The 27,582-nt window shown below is 42.6% G+C and overlaps 1 protein-coding gene across 20 annotated transcripts in view; it reads right to left on the bottom strand.

The window, feature by feature from the left end:
• Window positions 1–27,582, bottom strand: part of SYNE2 (spectrin repeat containing nuclear envelope protein 2) — a 348,050-nt gene that overhangs the window by 48,256 nt on the left and 272,212 nt on the right. For all 20 annotated transcript variants that reach the window (XM_089907796.1, XM_089907794.1, XM_089907801.1 and 17 more), the window contains 6 exons: window positions 26,456–26,690; window positions 22,655–22,849; window positions 20,175–20,300; window positions 14,549–14,704; window positions 12,255–12,413; window positions 11,381–11,547 (listed from right to left, as the gene is read on the bottom strand). In XM_089907796.1, the coding sequence (XP_089763922.1) occupies window positions 11,381–11,547; window positions 12,255–12,413; window positions 14,549–14,704; window positions 20,175–20,300; window positions 22,655–22,849; window positions 26,456–26,690 (1,038 nt within the window). The remainder of the gene's footprint in view (window positions 1–11,380; window positions 11,548–12,254; window positions 12,414–14,548; window positions 14,705–20,174; window positions 20,301–22,654; window positions 22,850–26,455; window positions 26,691–27,582) is intronic.

Genomic DNA, 27,582 nt, shown 5'->3' with positions numbered 1-27,582 from the left:
CCTGGTGATGAAGAGCACACTCTTTGTGGTCAGGGTCTGGGTATGAATCCTGGCTCTATTTAATCTCATCTGTCAAACGGCGTCAACAGTGGTACCTTCCTTCACTGGGTGGCTGAGAGCAGGATGAGATACACATGCATGAAAGGAATTTGGCACAGTGTCTGACAGAGATAAATGTCCAGAAATTGTGGTTGTAATGATTTTAAGATGGTATATTTTCCAAATTACATTCTTACTGCAAATATCACAAGAAGTTTCCTTCAAAGCCACAAGATGATTTATTAAAAAGGAAGTAACAGAATCCAGGGCCAGGCCTGGATGCAGCTGTAACCTAGATACTTCCTTTGTTCCCCTGGCTTTCAAGTTATACCCTCCTCACCCCAATGTCTTGTCACCCTGACTGCCCAGGGAACAGAAGGAACACTCCACACAATGCCAGAGCAGCTGGGAAGCCCAGGCCCCATGGGACCAAGTCTTGCATGCAGTTTGCAAGGGGCTACCCTCCTGGGAGGCTCTGGCTGGAGAAGCTCCGCCCTGAGAGCTTCCTGTAGGTGGGGAGAGGCACTCAGGCCAGCAGCCTCTGCACAGCCCTCCTGCTTCCTGCTTCCCCATCCTTCCTCCTCTCTCCTCCCAGAATGGCAGCCCCCACTGCTTCATCCAGCGCCCGACCCTAGTCCATCATAAGGCTCTCAGCCTCTTTATTTTGAAAGAAGAGGGCTAGAACGCAACTTTTTAAATGAAGAGAGCTAACAAGTAATAAAATAACCTGGTTGCAAAAATACTGAGACGCAGTGATCCTGAATCCTGTTAATCCTGAGGGGTGAGGTGTGCAATAAGCAGAGGGGGGAGTATGGAGAAGGTGGATGAATAATTAGCTTGGCTTCCCCAGAACTATGGTACTCCAGGCCAGTGGTGTCCCAAATGTGGGGCTCAAGCCCATTGGTGTCCAAACCAATGGGGTGTGGGAAGAAAATATTAGACTTTCTATTGTTATCCCATTCTTTTAAAATTTCTACATTGGGTATGCTTTAAAATTCACAAACTTTATTACTAAAATGGAACATCTACAGAACATGCCGACATCTTTATGTGCCAGGCCTACTGTGCTTTATATATAAGTTAGCAACTCATCTAATCCTTACAACGATGCTGTGAGATCAGTCTAATAACATCCCCATTTGACAGATGAGGTAACTGAGGCAATGAGATTAAATAATTTACCATAGTAACACAACCAGTCAATGGCAGAGGAAGGATTCCAACCTGGGCAGTCCGGCCGGAGCTACTGTTCTTAAGCACTTTTCTTGTGGTATCCTATATAAACCTGCACATGGTAATGGGCACATATGGTGGGGTGGGTACAGGATGGTTTCCAGCGCTGTCAGGGAATATGATCAGGAGTCTAGACTCACAGCTCTAGGACACACTGGCGGGTAGAAGCCCATCCAACAAGTGTGGCATTTTGGGTGCCCACTTTGCCCCGCCATGATTTCCTTTCAATAAACATTTAACCACTCACTTTGTCTTGGGTCCTGTGCAGATCCTGAGGATTTGAAGATAACTTATTCCCAGAGGTCATGATCTAATTTAGATCTAATTTAGACATTATAATATTATAGGAGGTGCTCAATAAACACCTTCTGAATGAACAAGTGACATTCACACATCCCGTCAAATTTGTCTTTTTCATAAAAGAGGTCGTCATGTTACATTTTAAAGGAAAGAGGTGACGATCAGAGCACCCCCGAGCCATCTCGCCACAAACAATCTGCTACCACATTATGAGCCACACATGCTCCTAGACATTGGTTCCATATCGGACAAGTGAAGTACTTAAAAACACGCACATGCATCGCATGCACATTTAGGGCAAAAAAAGAGGAAGGGTGGGAGGGAAAGAAAAGAAGCTACAAAACATTCATCCAGTCAGGACTTGACGTGCTTCTATGTCCCAGCCTCCGACTGAAGGTGAAATATCCCCAAATGCACAGTGGCATAAGTAAATGTTGTTCCTCAGATAATCATGTTACGAGTTACTCTGGGAACCATCGGATGTACTGCTGAGTCTACATCGATTGTGCAGACGCTAATCTAATTACCTAATCAACACCTTTCCCAGGTCAGGAAGTACACGTCATTTGCCAACCCAGGCAACCGACCTCCTGGTTAGGCCTTGTTATTAATATTGCTCTTGGAAAATTTTAAATCTCGAGTTAATATTGGGAACAAGGAAATCCATTCAGAAACCAGGCTGTTGTTACAGGGAAGCAAGCACAATTCTGCATTACATCAGCCACCCAGGCAGCTTAAGTAGCTCACCATCTCTGTACTGGCCCATGCTTCACCCAGGCGTGCTTGACTAATACTAATCACACATATATTTCAACAAATCCATATTTCTCCAGAAAAAATAAGCATGATTCCCTGAGCTGAATTCCAGTTCTGAGGACTGGAAAACCAAGATATTTAGGCGCAAGGAGGAAGTTTTTCACCTGTATGGACTACTGAAAGACCCGAATAAAACGAAAACATTTTTATATGATACCAAACAAAATAAGGAGTTTGACAAAGGGCATACAAATAAGAAGTTCTTTTGTGGGGCTTGCGGGTAGAAATGCAGAAAATAATCAAGGTGAATAAAGTTTTTCCTTTATCTTCATCTAGCGATGGATGGGAATTTAATACTTATGAACCCTCTTCCCTCTCCAAAACAAAAATCAAGCCAGGTTAATATCACTTCATGATTCAGGCCTAAGTCTTACAGTGTGTGAGGGAGGCTTTAAATATCAAATTCATGTATATGGAAGAGTTTACATTTCATTCCTATTCTCTCCATGCTAAAGGGTCTACAGTTAAATTATTAAGGCCCTGGACCAGCGTAGGTTAAAAAAATTCCCATGCCCATGTGGACAGCGTAACTTAAAAAGGAAAACTGAGATGGTTGAGTATCTGCATTTGTATTGAAACAAACAGATACTCAGACCTGTGGGCAGCTGTCAGTTGCTAAAAACACTGTGCAAATTCTGCACAATTGCATCTTTGTAAATGACTAAACATCTTTGTAGTAAGATAATCAATTACTCCACGATCTTGAAGCCCTGATTTGAGGGCACGGACATTACAATACATTTGAGCTAATCGCCTCTTTGAAGCATTTATGTCGCCAGAGGACTTCCATTTTCCACACAGCATAATCACTTCTCTCCCCTGCTTGTCAAAGGCTGGCTGCAGACACCACACGCATGCTGACACTGGGAAAGAACCCATCCCCCGATGGCCGAGCACACACACTCCGCAGCCACCATCTCATCGGTAATTTCTATTGTAACCAACATGAGAGCGCGAGAAAACGAGACACACAGGGACAGCAGCCGCTGCTCCCAGACGTAGGACTGATCACCAAAATGGCACTTACTGTTGACGAGAAACAAATCATTCCTTAGGCTGAGCGAAACCTCCAAGTTCCCGGCTGCACCTCCACCTCCCAGGGACGAGGCGGCCCCTCCCCCGCCCGGCGGCCTCTCCATTCACTGGTTCAGCATCTTGCACAGGCCGCCCTCCCGCAGGCTCCCGCGGGCACGGCTCGCTCGCCGCTACGGAGCAGTGAGGGTAGGCAGGGAAGAGACCTGCTTCTCCGCTAACTGCAATTTTTAATCTCAGTTTTCCTCCTTCCAATAAACAAATATCTCTAGCCCTTGCCTCTCTTACACACACACAGTCTTTGTTCTGACGCTACAGGATTGCAAGGCTGGGGGAAGAAAGTCCCAGTGTTATCTTGGCTATGGGTTATTTATGAAGTGCTATAAACGCAGGGAAGAAACACTTAAGATTTGGGGCACAGAAACGAGGATTTCTGTTCTCATCAAATTAAATGTCTCTGTTTCAGGTTTAAAAGCAATGGTGAAATCTGAAGCCCCGAGTCCAACGGGAATGGCTTCCTCCTAAAGAAGAAATTTCCCCAGGAGGTTTTCTGCCCTGCCTTTTCAGTCCTGTGCATCCTGGCTTGGGAGGGGCAGAGAGTTTATTTAGTCCATTTCTTTGCTTTTTTGCAATAATAATAGTAATAATAAGAATAAGAATTCTATCTTGTAGTACAAATGGAGTTCAACACTTTGCAGAGGAAGAAATTTTGCAGTTTTCCTTGCTAGTCCCTCCTAGGTTTTACCATAATTTGAGTACCTGTAAATTCCTCTACCTCCCTATCCGTGCTTCTCTACATGACCCTGAGGGGCTCTGCTGAGGGAAGCACCCTTGGTTTGTGTCCAAGCCCCTTTCAGGCTCAGTCTCAGCCTTATTTGGAGACTCAATGATATCAATAATTTCTCATGGGTCCCCAAAGCCCAACATTTAGCCATTATTACATCCCCACCTTGAAACACACTAAGCACATTCTAGACCAGTGAAATTAGGTATAAAGATTTGGAAACAGTTCTCCCCAAAGGCAGCATCTAACTTGTGTCCACACGCTTGGCTGTCCCTGGTGCTACTCCAAGGCTCAGTACGCTGGACCAGCCTGATGCTGGACACCAGGCTCCTGACTGCTCACTGATCTGTGATGGCTGCTGTCTCCTTGGAGAAGCTCCCCGACCCTTAGGAAGGCATTTCTGCATGGCCCGGGAGCAAGAGCCACCTGCTCCAGAGGTGGAACGATGGGACTTGTGATGGGAAGGAAAAAGGAAAGTGGGGAGGCCGACCTCACATCAGGCTCTCCCTGTGCGACAAATCTCTAAGTGCTTCTAGTCCCACTGGATCAGGCAACCTGCTAAGACCAGAGCAAGTCAACTTTATGACTAGCGGCATTGTTTGGTCTTCCAAAGTAACCTTGAGAAAATACAGATAAAAGGAAAGCAATGAAAAACGTATCAGCTTAAAAAGGCACACATCTCTCTGCCCATTCTTCAAGGGATGGAAAAACAATCTTAACACACAGTTGCCATGGTAATAACTGCTGAGCTTAAATGACATTTTAATTGCTACTATTATAAAGCAGGTGGGCTTTTCACATTGGTAGATAAAATGTGAAAATTATGCTTAGTTAAAAAGTTTTTTCACGGACTTGATCTTTCTGATAGCAAGAGAGCTATCTAGTCTAAATAGGAAGGGACCATAAGGTAGTACATCTGGGTGTGTCCCTCCTTCATAACACTGGCTTAAGGATGCCAAGTCTATTAAATGATGCTACCACCAAAAAGAAATTAGGAGAAGGGTAACAACATTCATGACATTTTTTAAGAAGAAAAAAAAGAGTTCCCGTGTTCCTTTTTCCATAATGAACATTTAGTAAATACAGATAAAAAGAAAATTAAAATCACCAATGATGCCAACACCAACAGATATGTCTTTCCACTCAGTTGTCTCATCTCTTTTAGGCACTGAAAGCTTTGACCAGATCATCCTCACAAGCTGCTAGAAAGAGTCTTTAAAAAGAGCCCCCCAACCCCACGTCTCTGAAGAGGCTCCACCAAGATGAACAACCAGACAGTCACTGAGGACACAGGGCCCCTGCTTCACCGGGCAAGGTGAAGGCTTTGATTAATGAAATGGGGAGGGGGTTCTGGGAAACAAAAGGAGATGAATCTTTAAGGAGTTCAGCTCCTGGGATTTTGAAATCAAAGGTACGTATAAGTGAGGGTACGTGTCGAGCTGAGGCTTTCTTTGGCATCAGTCCTGTTGATGGCCGGGGACCCTCTTTTCAGAGGTTTAGTCTGTGCTGGCTGAAGCAGGTCAACTTTGCATCCTTTGGTCCATCACCCGACATCCTGTGCCTAAACTGTTCTTATTAATAGGTAACCTAGCTGCCTCCAAAACACGGATCACACATATCGGTCGTTCTGAAAAACGACTTCTGTACTTTAGTCATCTCTCCTGCATTCAGGTTTTGCTGCGTCACTTTTCAAAGATATTATCTAAGAAAACATGGGCAAGAGGAGGAGGCAACAGTTACAATTAAAAAAAAAGTTAACTCTCCCAAAAAAGAGGGGATATATGTATATGTACGGCTGATTCATTTTGCTGTACAGGAGAAACGAATACAACATTGTAAAGCAACTATACTCCCAATAAAAATTAATTAAAAAATAAAGTTAATATAGGAAACGGCCTTTAAAAAAGTTAACTCTTCATTTAATCTGTCAATAAACATAGGATATAATTAATATTTGTCATCAAATCAGATTGGGTTCTATAATAATCACACCATTCACCAAAAAATATGTAGTGCTTCAAATGGCCTTTCTGTGGAAGAAATTAATAGCATGTTTTATAAGAGTTCAGATGCCACAAATGCAAGAAGCTGCCCAAGGGCCCATGAGGAATGCTAAAAGCTCCTGGGGCATTTCTGACAGAGAGCCAGTTCTGTGCATTTTAGTGCCCACATCAGGGCCTCGTGTGACCTTATGTGAGGAAATCAGCATTAAGACTGACTTAGGCACCCCAGTCCCCTTGATCATCTGGTTATTTCAGGAGATGGGTCCTTTAGATTCTTTAAGGATTTTTACAGAAGCTGAAAAACACTTTACAAGCAGAGGAAAAACAGTGGCTTGGGTCTAAGCACCCTCCCTCTCCTCCCCTATCACACAGCCATACTGCACTGCACCGGAGGCTGGCATGCGTGTGTATGGACAGACCCATCGTTGTCCTGGTACTTTTTCATCCAGAATCTTGTCCATAGTTTACCAACAAGGAGACAGGCTTACAGAGGTTGCAAGACTTGGGTTACCGTAAGTGGCAAGTCCACTGTGTCACCTCATACTACTGCTTGCCCTAGCACTATTGGCAACACCTGGGCACTTGTTAGAAATGCACCTTCTTGGCCCAACCCAGTCCTACGGAATCAGAAGCTCTGGAGATGGGGTCCAGCCATCCACGTTCTCAGGAGCCCTCCAGGGATTCTGATGAATGTTTAAGTTTGAGAACCACGGCTCTAGAGTAGACAGTAAAGTCTATATTGAGTACTAGATTTTAGAAAAATTCTGATAAACCACATTTTCCAAAATAATTAATTAATTAATTTTTGGCTGCGTTGTGTCTTTCTTGCTGTGCGCGGGCTTTCTCTAGTTGCGGCGAGCAGGGGCTACTCTTCGTTGTGGTGCACGGGCTTCTCATTGCAGTGGTTTCTCTTGTTGTGGAGCATGGGCTCTAGGTGCATGGGCTTCACTGGTTGCAGCACATGGGCTCAGTAGTTGTGCCTCGCATGCTCTAGAGCACAGGCTCAGCAGTTGTGGCTCGCAGGGGTCTGTAGTTGTGGCTCGCGGGCTGCAGAGCGCAGGCTCAGTAGTTGTGGTGCACGGGCTTAGTTGCTCCGCGGCATGTGGGATCTTCCCGGACCAGGATTCGAACCTGTGTCCCCTGCATTAGCAGGCGGATTCTTAGCCACTGCGCCACCAGGGAAGACCTAAACCACCTTTAAAAGTCTCAAAGGAGCCAAGTGCTCTGCTGATGCATGGAGCAGGGGGACAGAATGACCTTGGCTCCGTGCCACCATGTGCAGAATTGCTTCTGCCCTGGGCTCAGTTATTTACCCTCTCTGAGCTGCGGCATCCTTCTCTGTAAAATGGAGAATACTGACCTTGCAGGGTTGCTGCAAGGATGAAATGAAATAATATATATGAGCCTGGCCCTTAAAAAAATAAACACTGGGTTCTTCCCCTATCCACCAAATAACGGAGCCTACTACCTGAAATGATCAGTAAATTTAATGTGTATTTAAGTAACCTTGTCCTCCATGTCTTATCAATTTTTTTGAAATTTACCTCTATTTTGCTGAGAATGAACCCAAAACAACAGGTCTTTTTTCAGTTTTTTTTCCCAGTGAATTAAACCTGATTTATTGAGGTCTTGAACTTCTGAACACCATCTCCAACTTTTTGTTTGTTTGTTTGTTTGTTTTTGCGGTATGCGGGCCTCTCGCTGTTGTGGCCTCTCCTGTTGCGGAGCACAGGCTCGGGATGCGCAGGCTCAGCGGCCATGGCTCACGGGCCCAGCTGCTCTGCGGCATGTGGGATCTTCCCGGACCGGGGCACGAACCCGTGTCCCCTGCATCGGCAGGCGGACTCTCAACCACTGCGCCACCAGGGAAGCCCCATCCCCAACTTAAGTTAAAGGCTTGTAGTTAAAATCTTGAAGTCATGAAGCTGGATACCTGCTTCATAACTTCAAGATTGGTCTCCCTCCCAATCTTCCCTCTTGTTAACAACAGGTGCTTGCCCTGCCACAGGAATGAAGCAGCAGAACACGGTGAGCAGGACAGGAACGGTTAAATGGTGTCCAGAATTGTTTGGGCAAATGAGGCCATTAGTATACCCTGCAGGGCTGCAGGTTCTGATTAGCATGGTTAATTCTACTGCCTGTGCTCTCCTGCTTTTCTGATGGCCATGCAATGAGTGTCAGCAATCAGACAAGGAGTTGATTCTATGTGAGGCCAATTTACGGCAAGTTCAAGCTTGCTGCCTCAACCCACAGATTCACCTAAAGCGTAAAGTCAACTAAGAGTTTCCTAGACTATCAGTCATCTGTCTCACCCTGGCCTTTGCTTTAAAGTAAAACAAGTTATTCCTTCCCTAGTCCTTCAGTTTCGAAGGGATTAGGTTTTCAAAATGTTCTACTCATTTCAATGTAACAAGACACAAGGGTCTGGGTTAGCAGGGAGGTAACACAACTGTTTGAGTAGAAATCCTGGTTGCCTCATGTGCTGACTGTGTAACCATGGGCAAGTTACTTAACTTCAGTGCCTCAGTTTCCTCATCTGTAAAATGGGGAAATGGTGTCTACCTTTCAGAATTATAGTGAAGATTAAGTGAAATCATACATAAAAAGCACATTGTTAAGAATACAGCCAGCAGCCAATATATTTGCTATTATTTCAGCTCCTTATTTTGCCAATTGCTCTTTCCAAATAGACGACTGAAATTTCACCTGCTGTTTTTGTCTTTCCCACCAAGGAACTGGCTGAAGACAGGCAGTTAGAGAGGAGGGAGGAAAGCAAGCAGCCTATTAAACTCTGAAGTGATAGAACCAAAGCACGAATGAGTAAGAATGAATCATCCCTCTAGTCCTCAGGAAGCAGAATCTAGATCCTACTCCTGAATGATCTAAGAACAGGTATCATGTCCTCATACTCTTTTTTTCTTTTTTTTGTGGTACGCGGGCCTCTCACTGTTGTGGCCTCTCCCGTTGCGGAGCACAGGCTCCGGACGCGCAGGCTCAGCGGCCATGACTCACGGGCCCAGCCGCCCCGTGGCATGTGGGATCCTCCCGGACCGGGGCACGAACCCGTGTCCCCTGCATCGGCAGGCGGACTCTCAACCACTGCGCCACCAGGGAAGCCCATGTCCTCATACTCTCGATTAGTGCCAGGTGCCCAAGAAGACTTTGGAGATAAAGACAATGACGACAAAGACATACCAGACACAATTTACCCAACAGAAATGATGACAATCTTATGTCCTGGAACATTCATTCATTTCAACAAATATCTGAAGCACTGTTCTAAGCACTGGAAATAAGATAGTCAAAGACATTGTTCTCACGGAAGAAAGACCTCTCATGATTAGATCTAAGCGAGGGAATCCTCTTCACTCAAAAAACATGTTACTTAGTCTTAAAGTCTTCTTAGGGAGAGACAATGATAATAACCACTCAATAAATACTGGCTCCCACATGCTGGTCCCAGGCCAAACGCGAGACACGTGTCATTCATCCCCACAGCGGCCTCTGATGTAATCACTGCTGTGAGACACATTTTGCAGATTTAGAAACTGAGGCTTAGAGAGGTTAAATCACTACAAGTTTCCATGGTAAGTGGAAGTCAGGGAAAGTCAGGACTGGCTCAAAATCTGTGCTCTTTAATCCTTGCTTGGGTTACCATCATGGATTTCCATAGATTTTTTTTTTCCCCCCCAACTGGCAGTAGACAGAAGTTGAACTCAGCCCAGCTTGTGCTGCCAGCCAAGTCACCCTAATATTTATCTTCGAGAGACCCTCCCTTCTAAAAAAAAACCGCGAAAGACTCAAACTTTATTTAGGAGGACAAGTCTTCAGTTGAGATTTAAGCTCTTCTAAGACTCAGCCTCAACCTACCTTTCTAAAAGCTTCATCTCCTGCACTTGAGCCAGTGGAGCTTCTTATCATTTCCTGCACAGTTTCTACTCTGCACTACCCTGTACCTCTTTGCTCACAGCATATGTCTCTCCCCCTTCTGCCACCAGTTGCGCTGGAATTCCAACCCCTTATTCAGGACCATCTGGGGACACTGCTCTTCTATCAGGCCCCTCCCAATCCCCACCCCGACTCCAGGAAGATGAGGTTTGAGCTCTCAGAGGTTTTACACCTGCCCACATGTCTGCTTCCATTAATGTAACTGACTCACCTTACTTCCTGGTCTGTAATTCTCGTAGCACTTAGCCTGGTGCATCTGCTGATTGAACTAGGTTCATTTATGGTTTACAGTAAACAATGAGGCAAAGGAAATGCCGAATTATTAAGAGTATTTTATTTTCAGTACTCCCTGATTCTTCGTTTACCTTGCAGGATTCGCCTGTATAGTCCACGTTATATATGTGTTCAAAATTTCCAAGCACTCTGTTATGTAAAAGACTCGCTCGGCCAGTGGAAACAAAGCCGCATGAACGGCCCCAAAGCCAAGTGACTGCTCTCTGTGTGCCAGGTTACAACTGAAAAATACTTTGGTCAGGGTCTGTCTTTGGACAGAGAATTTGAAGATGGAAGACATTTAAAAGTTTGAGTGGTACTGTCATCGTTATTTTTTGAGGGGAGATAAAATGATCAGCCTTGTTTCTGACAAGCACTGGATAGCCTTGATTTATAGTTACAGCTGTGCCTCCTTAGTCCACACCTTAGGACCAGATGCCCACTGGGGACCTGGCACACCTGGCAAACCTGCAGAGAAGCCCTGCCTTGGCTGAGTGTGCCCAGCCCCTGTGGTGGTGGTGATGGGGGCATGGGGGGCAGTCGGGGACCTCCAGAAGCAGCACCTAGAAATCAGGCCTATGCCCTGACCTACCTGCACTTGTCACACACAAGCAGGAGCAGGCAGGCATGATTTCATCTGGGGGACATGCAAGTCCTAAGGCAGTGTGAGAATTGCTAAATAATACCTCCTCAAGGAACAACTCTCATTTAAACCTAGTCTAAGTCATGTGAACTTTTAAGCTAAAGAAAAAAAAATTAAAGTGAGGTATACTGAAATATAATCTTCCTATAATGTTGAAATAAGAATTTCCATTTTTACCAAGCTTTGCCTTTATCTGTAAGTTTATAAAATTTCTGGGTTACCTTAGAGGAAGATGGGGCTCAGTTTCTAGATCTGTGAAGTAACCACTGTACCTAGGGAGTAGGAATCCATTTTTAGGCCACTTCTTACCTTGATCCAATGACATCAAAAAGATGTTGCCAACGGTCATTAATTTTGTTGAGCTTGTCATCGATCTCAGCTGCTCTTGTCTTGTTGCTGGCCTTGATCAACCGGTCGCCCATTTGTTTTAACTGTAACTTGTTTTCACTAAACAGATTTATTTCTTCCATGCAGTCCTGGCATAGGGCACCAAAACACAAAGCCGGAATCACTATCGAAAATTCACTTCTTTGCCAGCTACAAACACACAGTTGTGCCTCTTGAAATTTCTTAAAAAATAAAAACACTTCTCACATCTGTTAATGCAACTCTTCGGAGAGCAGCTAAAAAGTCAAACAATGCCCGTTCAGCGCATGTGTGATATATAAGGCGGTAGTTACTTTTTTAATTCAAGAGCCCTGGTTTCCCTCACAGAGTTCTTCTAACCTAAGCTACTTGGGAGCGGAGGACTACTGAGTCTAACTAAATTAGCCTAATATATCAGCAAGAGCTTTCCTGAGGGCTAACTGAGCGGCATTTGGGGTGACCGTGGCCAGAAGGCTCTTCCTCCCTTTCCCTGTGGGAATCAGTGACCTTTTCACAATTATGAGCCCCATTGCTGTTGGTCTTTCTCCTTTGGCCAGGGGAGTTCCTTAACAACACAACTAGAGAAACCGTAACTCACCTGGGATGTGAACTGAAGCTTAAGGGGACACGAGCCCCTTGTCTGGCCAGACTTCCTAACCAAGAGAAAGCAACCCCCCTCGGTACACAGCACCATGCCCACCTTTCCCATCTCATTGGAAACGGGCCTACGACATCATACAGCTCTGAGCCTAGGAGTGAGGAAGGCAGAGGATACCGTGGTGGTCATAACCGTCCCCATCTGGGGACTCCTGCTTACCTTCTGAAGCTTTTCAATCATTTCTTCAATACTAATATCTGCTGTCTGGAGAACTTTGTTTTCCATCTGCACCAGCCATGCACACAACTCTTTATTTTTTTCATTGAACACAATCCATGAATTGAGTCTGTCTTCTATCTCCTGTTTGCGTATAGCCACCTGGAAATGAAAATGCATTTGGCAGCTGGGTATAGGCAGGAAGGAAGGAAGGAGTTTCTCTTCCCTTCTCCCCATCAAAAGGACTCTGAATTTCATTCATTTTAATCAGAGGTCCTATAGACTTAAATTATTATGTTTTTGCCTTTTAAAGACCTAGGGTTTAATTTCAACAGAAGTTCCTTACACCTTTGATAAATGCCATAAAAAGCAACAACGACAGTAACAACAGAAGACTGTACCTGAAGTGTAAATGACCAAAAGGTTTCAGTATTATCCAATATATATCTATTATTACTGAGGTATATTAAAAGTTAGAAACATGAAGGTTAGATGAGTGCGTTTTAAGCATCACCCAAATTTCTTCTGTTCCTTATTCTTTCAGTATACATTTATTTACTGCTTGCTACATGCTAACTTATAACTTTATGACCCCAATCCTTTCTTTTTAGAAAATGATCAAGTCCTTATTCTTACTTAAGGCCAACGTCCTGCCTATTTAATTTAAAAACGACCATCTTGATCGCAAATCTAACATTTGTAATGCAAATGGATCATGAAAATTAAAGTCATTTAAATGTCTTACTGGTAATTTCAAAAACAAAATAAAATAAAAAAATACGCATCACTCATTTAATCCACCTTCCCAATATGCACTAAGGCTTTGGAGGGAAACCATGGAAATGGAATCAAATACTGGTCTGCAGTGAGCAGGCTGATCCCCAAACCCCCAATGCTCTGTTACGCATAAGCTGACGTCAGCAAAGGCACTTCCTCCTTACAGGGTTCAACTTTATTACTTAAATAAATATAAATTTAAAGAACGCAAATCAGCCTCTCCAAATGTACAAAGGTATTCCCAGGTCTTAGAAATCTTTAGAATTTTAGAGATAAAAGGGGTAGCTAAGAGTTCTTTCGGTTAACTTTTAACATCCCACTTTATAAATGGGGAAACCAAGGTTGAACTCCTGGAGATTTTTTTGCTATGTACAAAAAACAAAACAAAAACAACCCTCTGCTCTTTTCAGAGTGAGGCAAAAAAATATCTAATGCTTGTACATCCACCCACCAAGTGTGTTAAGAAGGCTCAAAAAACTATTCCTAAAACACCAAGTTTTGTGTTTCTGTTTTTCAGAGCATCTATTTATCTCAGCTTTTTAAGAGCCTGGCATTTTGCACAGCATCATTCTGATTGGCTTCATAATGGTAACAATTGGGAACATCTGGGCTCCAGTCTGCTTTTTCCTTAACTTTTAGAATACCTTTCACATATTCTAAATATTTTCTTTTATATAAAATTTGAATAAAAATTCTAAAAGGACGTTTAAAATTATGGGTATATGGTGAATATTAAATACTAAAACAAAGAAGGAAAACATTTTTATTTTATTAAAATGCATTCAAAACTGTGAATTTCAACTTTTAAGTACATCTCTTCTTAATTCACAAAACTGAGATTGAGGACTTTACTTTTCTTAGAATTAAATTGTTCTTAAAACAAAGATCTATTTGAACCCTTTAATTCCATCTTGATCCTGTCACCTTAACCACAATCCAGTTCTTAATAAGTAGAAGTGATCTGCTGAGATACTAAGTGTAGCAGCTGAGCATTTCTTCCAGAGAGTTTTCAAAGCCAGCTACTTGAAATAAACACTGGATTGCATGCGAATGCAGAGTTCTCAGATATAATGACTCCAAGCCTGGCACTAAGTACATCTCCCACTGTTTGTTGAGCCCAGAACAGATACTGCAGAGATACTGCTTTTAAGGCCAGCCGAGACCTCTTTGCTGAAGTCCTGATTCTAAGACAATGACCGGTACTTGTCATCCATACAAGACAGAGGGCAGAGTGCACGCAGCTGCTCAGGATGGCATTCCTCCCCTCCCCCACGACTTAAGGTGATTTTTAAAAAAGCTCATTAAAAGTGTGCAAAGTTCCAGCATTGAGCGCTGGAGAAACAAAGGGTCAAATCTGTTAAACAATGTTGCCGCCTTCTAAAGGAGCAGCGGCTGGCCTGGGCTCCAACTGAAAAGGGCCTCCCGGTTCAATGAAATTAAGCTTCTTTCTACTTTGTCTGGCCTTCGGAGACATTTCAATAAACTTAAGAACAGCCGTGCCCTGCAGTTAACTAACTTACTCTTAAGCAGAGGTCCTCCCATTGTCTGTGCAAATGCTCTATTTGCTCTTTCAAAACCACCACGTCCTCCACAAGAATGTGCTGGGTTAGGTCGGTCTTCATAGTGTGAAGTTCTTTCAAGTTCTGAGTCCAGTTAGCCAAAGACTTCTCTAGTTCCTGCATTTAAACACAAGAAAGAAAGGGAAAGAAAGAAAAAAAAACTCTTCAACTCAAGCTGCTGTTGTTTCCAAACCTGTAGGCTAATACTTTGATTGGACTCTGGGGGAGGGGAGGCCAGGAAAGGGGGCGGGACCTTCTGAATGAGAAACAGCCCAGGGCCAGCGTCTGCAGTTGTGGTTGGCCAATTCCTCACCACCTATTTTCTCAAAAGAAAGCTCTTTTCTACCTTTATTTTCACTTTCTCAGGTATTTCAGACTTTTATATACTTAGTTCTATGTTAAACTCAAGTAGGTCTTTACCTTTATTTTGAGGAAAGTATTTTTGGAGTCTAGCAACAATCTCTCTCTCACATACACACTCACTTTTAATCCTGAAACTGTGTTACAGAACGTTGTATAAAATGTGATTTCCCATTTTTTAAAACACCTTAAGAAATGCATTGTTGCTATGTGGCAATCATATAACAGCTTCTGTTCAAAGGGAATTCTTTTGGTTAACTCTCAAAAAGAATGAATGTAAGTGAAGAAAAAAAATGTTCCCTAATAATTACCAGAGACGGGTTAGCAGAAAATTTCCTCTGGCCCTGGAAACACTTATTTTTTTAAAAAATTAAGTATTGGTCAAATTAAAACGTTTTTGAGTCCCAGGACTTAATGAAGATAATCACTTTCACAAGAGAGAAGGTAAAATGAAACAGCCCAAACACTCAAGAGATCTCCAGATTTTTATTGTGCTTCCAATTCTTTCTATTTTGGCACATTTTAAGGGTCTCTATTCATACCTGTCTATTGAAATCTGAAAGAAGAGAGTATTTCATTTACATCTGAAATCGGTCTGATTTCTGATGAATCAGTTAACTCCGATTGCTTTTTAGAGTTCTAAACGCTACATTGGCATGATTTCCTAACTTGCCAACAAGGATTTACATTTAATAAGATGTAAATTCGGAGGATTCTTTTTAAAGGTTGCATGGAGATTCAGAAATAGCACCTTTATCAGAGGAGAAACCATCACTTTAAAGTTTTGTTTCCTACTTTTAGCTTCATGATTGTAGTAAAGAGGACGAGAGCAGATTCTGCAGTGGAACCCTTTTACCAGCTTCGTAACATAAAGGGGGGCAAGTCACACGCAGAGGCTGACCACTCACTGACTCTACAGACCAGAAGGCCGCTGAACTTCGTACAATGTTTCCTGCTCAGAAGTGTGGGCTCAGATGCCTGCACAGAGGGAGGCGCCCACCACTGGGTTTAAATCCATTTTGGTCTGGATACTCAGTTTCCTCCCACAGTTGAAAGGATAACTGACAGATGTAGAACTTTTGAACATGGACGTTTTATGATTCTTAATAAATACTGCCAAATTGTGTCCTCAAAGGAATGGCTATATTTTTCCACATCCAGTTTGGTGTCGAGTTTTATGTATTTGGGGGGCAAGTTTAATATGTGTAATGACTCCTAGTTATTGTTTAAATTTGTTGTTCTTTAGTTACTAGCCTGAAATGCTACCCAGTCCTTCACGCTGATGCTTCCCCAGATATATTTAGTTAATTCCTACCGACACTTTCAGATCTCAGACCAGGTAATTCCTCAGAGGGGTCTTCTCTGAGTCATCGGATGAGACTGGGACCCTTGTTTTGTGCTCTCACAGCCCCCTATCCTTTTCCCCTCTAACACTCACCATGCTTACAGTTATTCACACATATATATATGTACACATACAGTGGGACTCTGGTTAACGTCTGTCTCTCCAGTAGCCTAGACTATCGGCTCCACACTGGCTGGGGCCATGACAACACTGCTCACCAATGCGCTGCCCACCAATGCCTTGCCCACCAAGCACCTACCAAGAGGCCTGGTGTATAGTAAGTCCTCAAATATTAAAATGTATGATTGAAAGGAAAGAATTTGGCAGTATGTATCAAGCGCTTTAATATGTTCAAAAATATTAAGCGGAAAAGCAAGGAATGAAACAATATATAGACTGAGGCCTACTGTGGTGGAAGTCTATTAAGGCTGACGTTCACTTATTTCTATAAACATTTCAAAAACTGTGCTTCTGTTTTTAAATTAAAATACTCCAGATTTGCTACCAAACTAATTGCAAAAGAGAACATGTCAGTCAGATAAGTTTGCCTTTCTTAATTTAACTAGATAAATTTTCTACATTGCAAAAGTACCTGTAAAATTCCAATTGTCCATATGACACGTGATTTAAAACTTGATTACATAAAGTGGTGTGTTGCACAGGCTTTGGCTGGACTCCAACACAGCACAACAGCATTTAAGTCTTTGCCTGTGGACTCAATTACTATTGGGATTGTCAAGTCCCATTTCCCTACACTACCATTTGGGTAAAAAGAGGATCAAAAAATGAATGTGTATATATATAAATATTGGTCTGCATATGCATAGAATATCTTTGGAAGAATACACAACAAATTGGTAACACGGCTTCTGTGGAGAGAAACTGATGGGAGAAAAATTTTTCGTGTGTACCTTTTGAATTTTGAACCATGTGACCATATTACTTATTCAAAAATTATTTTATGAAGAGGTATAAACCTCCTGTTATAAAATAAATAAGCCATGGGGATGTAACATACAGCATAAGGAATATGGTCAGTAATATTGTAATAACTTTCTATGGGGACAGACGGTTACTAGACTTATCGTGGTGATCATTTCATAATGTATGCAAATGTCAAATCACTATGTAGTACACCTGAAACTAGCATAATAGTGTGTATCAACTATATTTCAGTAAACAATTATTGAAGAAAATAAAACTGTTCTAAGGACTCAATCATTTGACAAGTTTTATGAACACAGATGCCCACTATAGCGATAGCAATTTTCATAATACTGAAAGTTAGTATATAAAACATATAAAGAAATCATATACGCATTTCTTTATAAACGTATAAAGAAATCATATATGTGCAGACACATATAAACATGCAAAGCAGTTTTTCCATACATCAACTTGGCTGTGATGGGAATGTAATTTCCTAAGGAGGAAAGTAAAGGTCAGACTGGTCGAATGGTTAGGTATCTCCCCAAGTGACTCAGGGATGATAAACACTGTTCTAGACAGGCTTCAGGTTACTTGGGATCTTTCTGGAATATGGTCACAGGTTGAATGAACTCAATGCTCTTGGTCTCTCTCCCCAGTTCTTTCCACTGAGAAATAGAATGCTGAGGCTATGGAAGTTGAAAAGATCCCAGTGGAAACCGAGATGTGTCCTACTTGGGAAAAATTATGCCTCCTCATGGGTTTATGGTTCACATTCTGCACAGGTTTCTGGACTTGATGAAAGGAAACTCTATGTGTCAACTCAGAGAGGGACTCCAAATCCTCTCATCTGTTACTGAAGTCTAGATCTAAAGTAGAGATGATAAAAACTTTGAAAATCAGGGACAGACAGGAACCTTCTTAACCTAATAAAGGCATCTACTAACACATCACCACCAAAAATCACACTTCATGGTGAAATGATAGAATCATTCTCTTTAAAGTCAGGACTGACACATAGGGGCCAGTTACCAATGCTTCTAACAACACTGCTCTGGAGGTACTGACCACTGTAGACAGAACAGAACAAAAGTATAAGAATTAAAAGGAAGAGACAAAAAAAGTCATTATTCATCAATGGTGATTGTGTTCACAGACCCCCAAAAGAATAGACAGACAATTTATCGAAATTAACAAGAGTTTAGCAAGATGGCTGAATATAATATCAATGCACAAAAATTAGTTACATTTCTAGACATCAGTAATAAACAGAAAGTATAATTAGAAAAAGGCAGTATTTTCAATAGCTTCAAAAGTAACACCAAGAAATAAATCTAACACAAGATGTACAATACTACATAAAATTATAAAGCACTAAACATGAATAAAAGGAGAAAGATGCCATATTCGGAAACAGGAGCACTCAATGTCAAAAAGATGATAATTTCCTCCAAATTATTCTATAAATTCAACACAATTCCATTAAAACTCTTATCAGGATTTCTTATAGTTTGACGAACTGCTTCTAAAGCTGTGGGAGATCAAAGAACCAAGGATATCCACACTCGAGTGGGAGAATGAGGGATGGGTACCTGACACCTGAAATGAAGATCTGTTCTAATAAAACACAGTATGCAGGATAATTTGGTATAAAAGCTGAGATGAGCAGACCAATGGAATAGAGCAGAGAACCAAGAATCAAACCATATGCATAATCGGAAACCTGATATTGGGCCCTGGACTAATCAGTGAACAGGCACCTGGATAATGGTCACATCCGTACGAAGAAAACAAAAACCGGCTCTTCAAAACATAGGCAAAAATCCGTTCTCCACTGAATAAAGGTGTAAACGTAAAAAGCAAAATTTAAAAGATTTCAGAAGGAAACGTAGGAGTATATCTTTATGACTTACGTATAATGGTGCTGCTTATAGAAAGTTTAAAAACAAAAGTAGTACTTCTACATTCCACTGAGATCTACATACACATGTAGTAAAATGATAAAGCAATGCATAAGAATGATAGGACACCAGATTCAGGGATGTGGATACCTCTGGGGAGGGGAAGTACATTAGAGATCATACAGGGCATTTGAACTGTATTTGTAAAGTTTTATTTTTCTGCTGGCTGATGGTTTCATGGTAGTTGTCATATTATTTGTTGTTAGAATTTTTTTGCACAGTAGAAATTTTTACAATGAAGAGAAAAGGTTCAGGAGGGAGGACACTAATTTCCAGCACAGCCTGAAGTATGAGACTACTCAATTCTTCCTAATTTTTTTCAATTTGACCCCTGAAGTCACTGAAGGAAGAAAAAAAAAATTTTTTTAAACCTTATTCCATTAGGCTATTGATGTCTTTCCAACATCAAACTTGCAGAAAGGGAAGAGATGTAGGGAGTTCCTGACCTCAGAATTTAACTGGTCCACATTCCTATCAGTAAGTTTGCCTTGTCTTCTGCAAAGTCCTAACATACCCAGGAATTTTTGCTAGTGTGGTATCCATTAGGCAGAATATAGTTTGGAAGGTATTACAAAAACTGTTATATTTGAGCAAAACCCCCAACCTATTGTCTTCTAAAAAATGAATTCTTCAGTCATACTTTACTCTCATTTCAAAGACAAGGCCATTTGGTAAGGGAACAACTTTCAATGTAATCTCAGAGGCCACATCTTAAATTACCGAGGAGAAACAGAAAGAGGACCTGAAGGAGAAAACCCCCCAAATTCTAAGAAGTTCTGCAAAATCTTCCTCATCTTCACACATGGATCTCAAAAAGCATTGATTCTAATTGCTTTAGTGACCAGGAAGGTGTATTAGAGAGAAGACAGGCAAAATATTTTCCAACTGGACACGAAGATTTAGTTTCACACAGACATCGAAAGGCAAACACACACTTCAATGTCGCAGAAAACAGCTGAGTGATTATCTTGAACACTACTTCAGATTTCAATACCTTAATCAGCTCTTTTTCTCGATGGAGCTCCTCATGAAGTTCTGGAAGAGGATCTTTACTCTGTGCCTTTAAAACTTGCAGCCTGTTTCTCAACTCCTTGATTTTCTTCTCACACTGGTCCCAGGTCTATTTGAAAACAGTATTAAAATTGGTAAGTACTTGGTTGTTTAAGAATGAATTGTAGGAATAGGATAATTAATTTAATCCATGTAATTGTTCTATTAAATGTGTTTTTGTAAATCACGCAGAAACGCAGTTCCTTGTCTTGAGCAGACTGTGGTCTAAAAGAGCATATGAGACAGCAGGATGGTTCGACACCTCTCTGCAGCTTTACGTGTGGCTCATCTCAACCACTGCGTTGCCTTTGGCTTCGAAATATTTCTTCCTCCCCGCATCTCTGACCTAGCTAACTTATTTCTATTTTAGTTTTGGAAAAGTTCACATTTAAAAGGCTACTAGAAGGATTAATTTTTAGCATTTCCAGTCTTGGGTATGTGCTCTAATAGCACTGAAAAGCAAAGGCCTCTCACTGTTGTGGCCTCTCCCGTTGCGGAGCACAGGCTCCGGACGTGCAGCCTCAGCAGCCATGGCTCACGGGCCCAGCCGCTCCACGGCATGTGGGATCCTCCCGGACCGGGGCACGAACCCGCGCCCCCTGCATCGGCAGGCGGACTCTCAACCACTGCGCCACCAGGGAAGCCCTTGTCTTCTTTTTTTAATGTCATCCCTCTGCTCTCTCCCTTCCCCCTTCTAGAAATAGCTTGGCTTTAGCGACCCTTTCACAGCCAAGTTTCACTCTCCATTTCTTACCACTGCTCTGACTGCCGCCTCCTGCTTGAAGTAATTCATAGTTTACAAAGCTTATCAACTTCATTATCTCACTGCAATCATAATAAGCTTAGGAGACAGACGCAAGTGTTACTATCACATTTAAAAGAGGAAAACTGAGGCTCAGAGAAAACCGACTGGTCCAAGGACAAGCAGTTAGAAGTAGCTTAATCAAGAGTCGACCTAAGGCCACAGTTTCCCTGTGGATGCCTTTCTTTCATATCAGCTCTTTTCCTTAAACCTTATATTACTGAGCAAATGGTTGCCTGTTATTTTCAAGTACAGAGGGTTCAATCCATTAGGATAAATTTCTATTCCTGATATTACTAAAATTCCTCCTCCTGAAGTTACTAAAAATAGACAAACACAGACTCAAACACTACTCTATTCCTCAGTACTACTGACACAAATATTCTTGGGTTGGTCCAATTGTACGCTAACACCTCCCTTAAGGGGAGGCCACTTATCGCACAACATAAACTCTCTGGAACATAACCAAGGAGAAAGTGAAGGGAGAAACAAAACAAAACTATGAGTCCTTATCTCTTCCACCAAACCTTTATTTGCATTTACCACCTTGCTTTGCAAACACGGCAGGTGCTCAACAAATGTTTGCAAGTTAATGAATTTCACAGTGTATACGCCAAATAAAATTCAGATACTTTATTCAGAGGAGAGATGTTCAGGCCCTAACTCAGCACATATTTATTCTGTATTCAGAAAAACATCTCTGACAAGCTTGGTTATCTTGTTTTGGTACCCACACAACAGATTAAAGAGTGGGCTACAAGGAGTATGTATACTCAGAGAAATAAAAAGTAAAAATAGGGCTTCCCTGGTGGCGCAGTGGTTGAGAGTCCGCCTGCCGATGCAGGGGACACGGGTTCATGCTCCGGTCCGGGAAGATCCCACATGCTGCGGAGCGGCTGGGCCCGTGAGCCATGGCCGCTGAGCCTGCGCGTCTGGAGCCTGTGCTCCGCAACGAGAGAGGCCACAACAGTGAGAGGCCCGTGTAACGCAAAAAAAAAAAAAAAAAAAGTAAAAATAGCTTAAATTAAATAGAAAGAAAGACAAACAATAAAAACCACATAAGAACTCAAAACGCATAGCAGTGCAGAGGCTAGGTTCAATGCAGCTCAGAGTCCTTAAGAACAACTTGGGATATTTTAGCATAATAAAATATTAATGATTTTCCTAATAATCACTCAAAAGAAAGCATTTTGGTTCTTAAAGGTATATCATAAATTATTGGGAAATTCAGTTATATGGAAAAGTGTATTCTCTGAAGACAGCAGAAAGATGAAGTATCACTGTGTTTATTTTCATATACCATACCCAAAGGCAGACCATATGTGGAATGTTAGCATTGGGTATTGAACTTCCATTGAACATGAATTAGTTTCCTGTTTCATAAAGGTAAATATAAAATAGTACCTCAAGTATTTAGATATTAACATTGAGCTTTTCCAGTGTTATATTATTATTTTACATTAAGTAACTACCATGATTTTGTGGATTAGTAGGACTCAATGTCCCTTGGAAAGCCCATAATATTGTGATTTCCTAAAATCATTCCCATCTCCATACAGCAAACAAAAATTCTATGTACTGCATTTGAATATCATGAACAGAAGAGTAAATGGTGAGTTTACCTCTGCAGTGCTCTGGAACTGTTTAATCATCTCTCCTAGTTGGAGTTTTGTGTCCTTCCAGGTGTCCTGAAGTTGACTGATTCTCTTCTCAATTGACTCTTTAGTTTCCAGGTGAGTTGTGCTCAGTAACTTGCCCCCAGCTTCCAAGGTTAGTGCATAGGTTGTCTGCCACCTCTGGAAATGAATTTCTTTATTCTTAAAAAAAAAAAAAAAAAGTAATTTGCTTAAGCCTCTGATGTGATCAAAATGTGACTCTCTGCATGCATTTGTGTGTATTTCCTTCAGAGCTTCTCTTAAATGTTAAACTAGATATAAATTAGACCAATCTGGTTAGAACACACACACACATACATACACACTCATTCACATCAAAGGCTAATATTTTTATTGAGTAGACAGCATACTACCAAATGATGTGTTCTTTTTTCTTTTTTTTTTCGGTACGCGGGCCTCTCGCTGTTGTGGCCTCTCCCGTTGTAGAGCACAGGCTCCGGACGCACAGGCTCAGTGGCCATGGCTCACAGGCCCAGCTGCTCCGTGGCATGTGGGATCTTCCCGGACCGGGGCACGAACCCGTGTCCCCTGCATCGGCAGGCGGACTCTCAACCACTGCGCCACCAGGGAAGCCCCAAATGATGTGTTCTTAAAATAATTTCCAAGGGTTGGTAAGATTTTAGTATAATGATTAGAAGTACAGAGAAATTAAAAATACACTTCGGGCTTCCCTGGTGGCGCAGTGGTTGAAAGTCCGCCTGCCGATGCAGGGGACATGGGTTCATGCCCCGGTCCGGGAAGATCCCACATACCGCTGAGCAGCTGGGCCCGTGAGCCATGGCTGCTGAGCCTGCGCGTCCGGAGCCTGTTCTCCACAACGGGAGAGGCCACAACAGTGAGAGGCCCGCATTCCGCAAAAAAAAAAAAAAAATACACTTCACAGAATAAAAACCTACAAGATAAATGAATCCAAGAGTATTAAGAAAATGACTGGAGTATTAGATCCGATATTAAGAGCAAATACCCATTACCATTATGGTATAAAGAGTCAGGCTGCTCCTAACCCACAAGGTTGGAATGTGCACATTATGCTAAACAAATTTAAAAGGAGAGAATAAAAAAGATAAAAATACAAAAATAGACACTTAAGCACATAAATATACACATCAGTGTTTATACTAAAGCAATAGCTTTAAAAAATTCCATTTGGAGATCACATAGGCTTTTCTTTAAAAGGGACTGAAACTAGGCATTTATAACACAAAAATGAAGTAAGAACTTTATATTTCCAAAAGCATTTGGCTTCAGGAGAAATAATTAAATAGCTTTTATTTCTGTTGTATATATGATTTCTTTTATTTTCAAATTTCTCAAGGGAGACATAATGTGGGCACTTTCCAAAATGGAAGCTGATGTTAAAAAAAAATCAACAGAGCATTGATTTATAAAGATATTTCTGAGAATACTCAGGATATAACCCAAAGGCAAAGGAGAAACACACACAAGAAAAACTGCAATTCAAGGAACACACTGCCCCTCCACACTTGTCCTTCTAATATGCAGTACTGCTCAACACAGCCACTGTGATAGATGCCTGTTAGCCATTTCAAACTGAAGTCATCAAAAGACCTGGTTCTCGTCCAGTCTCCCCTGACTTGGTCAACAGCACATTATTCACCAAGATGCTCAACCCCAAACCTAGAATCATCTGGATTTAGATTTTTATTTACCTGCCACATCCAAACCATAAGCAAGTCTTGTAAACCCCACCTACAAACATAGTCTTTTTATCTTCACTGTGATTACCCTTGTCTTATCCATCCTAAAAACTACCCAAGACCATTGAAATAGCCTAACGAGGGCTTCCCTGGTGGTGCAGTGGCTGGGAGTCCGCCTGCCGATGCAGGGGACACGGGTTCGTGCCCCAGTCCGGGAAGATCCCACATGCCGCGGAGCGGCTGGGCCCGTGAGCCATGGCCGCTGAGCCTGCGCGTCTGGAGCCTGTGCTCCGCGACGGGAGAGGCCACAACAGTGAGAGGCCCACGTACCGAAAAAAAAAAAAAAAAAAAAAGAAATAGCCTAACGAGCTATGGCAGACTGTATTTTTCACAAAATGGCCACAATATTACCAGCCCCACATGCTCTTCTAGAACCTTCCCTCTCCCCCCTCTTCTTGAACCCATGTGGGCATGCGTGATGGCCTTGATTAATAGAGGATGGTGGAAGTGGCTGACGTCTGAGGCTAGGTCTAAAAAGGCAATACAGCTTCTCTCTGGATCTATCTTTCTTGGGACATGCACCTTTGAAGCCATGAGCTGCCATGTAAGGAGTCTGGCTACCGAAAGCCTCCAAGTGGAGAGCCCACAGGGAACAAAGCCCAAGGAGCCCCAGCTGCTCCAGTTCCTGGCTGTCTGAGCCTTTCCAGCTCAAGTACTAGACATGAAAGTGAGGAATCCTTCAGATGAGTCCAGCCTCAGCCGTCATCTGACTGGAACTGCCTGAGAGCCCCCTGCAAGAGCCACCTAACAGCCCTGACAACCTCCAGAACTGTGAGAGAGAATAAGAAATGTTTGTTGTGATGTGGCAATAAAGAAGTAGTACACTGGCATTCCTGCTTCTTCTCAGACCCCCACCGACCCCCAAACCATCTTCCTCAGAGCAGCCAGAGGACATTTAAAAAATACAAATCGTATCGAGCTGCTTCCTCTTCCAACTTCAACGGCTTCCTATTATCCAGACTGACATCCAGCTACCTCACCTCCCTCCAAAATGCTCCTCCCTGACTGCCTATCGAGTCCATTTTCCATCACTGCTGTCTCACTGGCTACACTCGTCACACGAGCCTTCTTTCTTCCTCTGCTTTGCTAAACTTGTTCCCATCTTGGGGACTCGGGAAAGCTCTTCCCTCTGTCTGAAGGCTCTCCCCCCAGATCTTTGCACAGCTGGCTTCTTCTTGTCATTCAGGTTCCAGTTTAAATGTTGCCTCCCCAGAGATGACCCAGTCTAAAGCAGTCACCCAGCCTCTCCATCACCGGCCCTGTTTTAATGACCTACATATGCCATGTTGCAATCTGATATTTCCTTTAGTTTTTGATTTGTCTGATCTCCCCCACCAATCAGACAAATTAGTATTTTCTTGTTGGTTTACTGACTTGTCTGATTGCCCCCACGGGAGCAGAGGTCTTCTCTTGGTCCACACCATATACCCAGCACTTAGAACATTGACCAGCAAAGACCAGATGCTCAGTTAATATCTGAAGCCTAGATAAATGAATGAGGCAAGCAAAGGATTTCAGAAGGGTGCCGTTTTGTTTAGCTGTCCCTCTCCAGTGAAGTGTGGTTCGATAGCTCAGTGCAACATGCCCTGGGAACTGCCAACTAATTATTCTAGTCCTGTGCTCATCAAGCAACTTTCTGATTGGAAACGTTGTTGCCTAAATGAATTCACCCTTCAAGAGGAAGCAGGAATCCCACTGTAAATTACTACTTTGTGGTAGTCATTTATACATTAGTCAGTGCTTTAAATGTCTGTCACCCCAAACTTCCCCACTCTACCTACCCATCTCCAGTTCGTCTCTACTCCCACAGCCCAAGAGAGCTTCACTATTTCTGGTTGAATGGATAAGATTGGGTTTCTGACCTCACAAGGCTAATGATAAGGCTGTGTAGGGTCCCCATGAGCAGCTGGCCTCCCCATCGCAGAAAGCACACTTGAACGTCACAGAAAACACAAAACCTGAGGCGAACGAACATCTTCCAAATCAAGAGCACCCTGCAGTTCCCACACTGCTGCTGTGCATGTCCTACCTTCAGCTCATGGATCAGACTTCTTGTTTGGTGGAGGCTGTAGCAGTCCTGGCTCTTCACTGCAGACAGCAGGTGGCTGGTGTAGGCGAGCAGGTGGAGCAAGTCCCCCTCGGAGGTGGTGAAGTACTGCCACTGCCTCACCAGCTCATCGATGTCACTCTTCCTCTGCCGAACGCCCTGGGCAGCACTCTGCCACCTCTCCTTCAGCCTCGTGAACTTCCAAACAAATTCCGGTCTTGGGAAAAATAGATGGTTAGAGAATTCTGACATCAACATGTAGAAAAAATAACTATCAACATGTAATAGGAACTTAGATTTGCTATTTATGTGCACAATTTACATGGAAAAAAACTTCTTTAAATCTGAGCACCATTCAATGTAAACATGATGGGGAACTTGGGGCTGGGGCAGGGGCAGTGTGTGGATTGGTGAAAGGTGTTTATCACAAGATAATTGCACATGGCCTAGTATTTTCCTGGCATGCATGACAACCACTGCCTTAAACAAACTTAAGCTGTTTTTTTTTGTTTGTTTTTTTTTTGCAGTACGCGGGCCTCTCACTGTTGTGGCCTCTCCCGTCGCGGAGCACAGGCTCCAGACGCGCAGGCTCAGCGGCCATGGCTCACGGGCCCAGCCGCTCCGCGGCATGTGGGATCTTCCCGGACCGGGGCACAAACCCGTGTCCCCTGCATCGGCAGGCGGACTCTCAACCACTGCGCCACCAGGGAAGCCCCTTAAGCTGTTTTAACACAGATTATGCCAAGTGCTTTATGGAAAACTAAACATGGGATCAATAGGAAACAGATAAACAGGTAGGTCCCTTGTAATGTTATCGATTACTTGAGGGCTGTATGCTACATAATTTCAGCAATAAAGAACATGCTTTCTGCAACTACTCAACTATTTATTTCCCAGACAGACAATGTCCTTCACATGATAAATAAGGCCTTTTATTTATTACGGGAAAAGTCATGCTTTGCTGTACTGATCGGATCAAAACTAGTTAAATCATCCTGAAATTGGCTTGGATTTTATTACTTCAGAACTAGGAAAAATGGGTTTTATATTTCTTAGTTATGTTGAAAGAGGATTCAGAGGTATATGGGTGATGATGGGGAGGAAAATAA

The sequence above is a fragment of the Delphinapterus leucas genome, chromosome 2, assembly GCF_059928025.1.
Source record: "Delphinapterus leucas isolate spDelLeu-1000000601 "Yukka" chromosome 2, BTC_Dleu_Yukka2, whole genome shotgun sequence".
NCBI classification, from domain to species: Eukaryota; Metazoa; Chordata; class Mammalia; order Artiodactyla; family Monodontidae; genus Delphinapterus; species Delphinapterus leucas.
The sequence above is the reverse complement of the archived record's forward strand: the minus strand, read 5'-3'. Positions and strand labels throughout refer to the sequence as shown.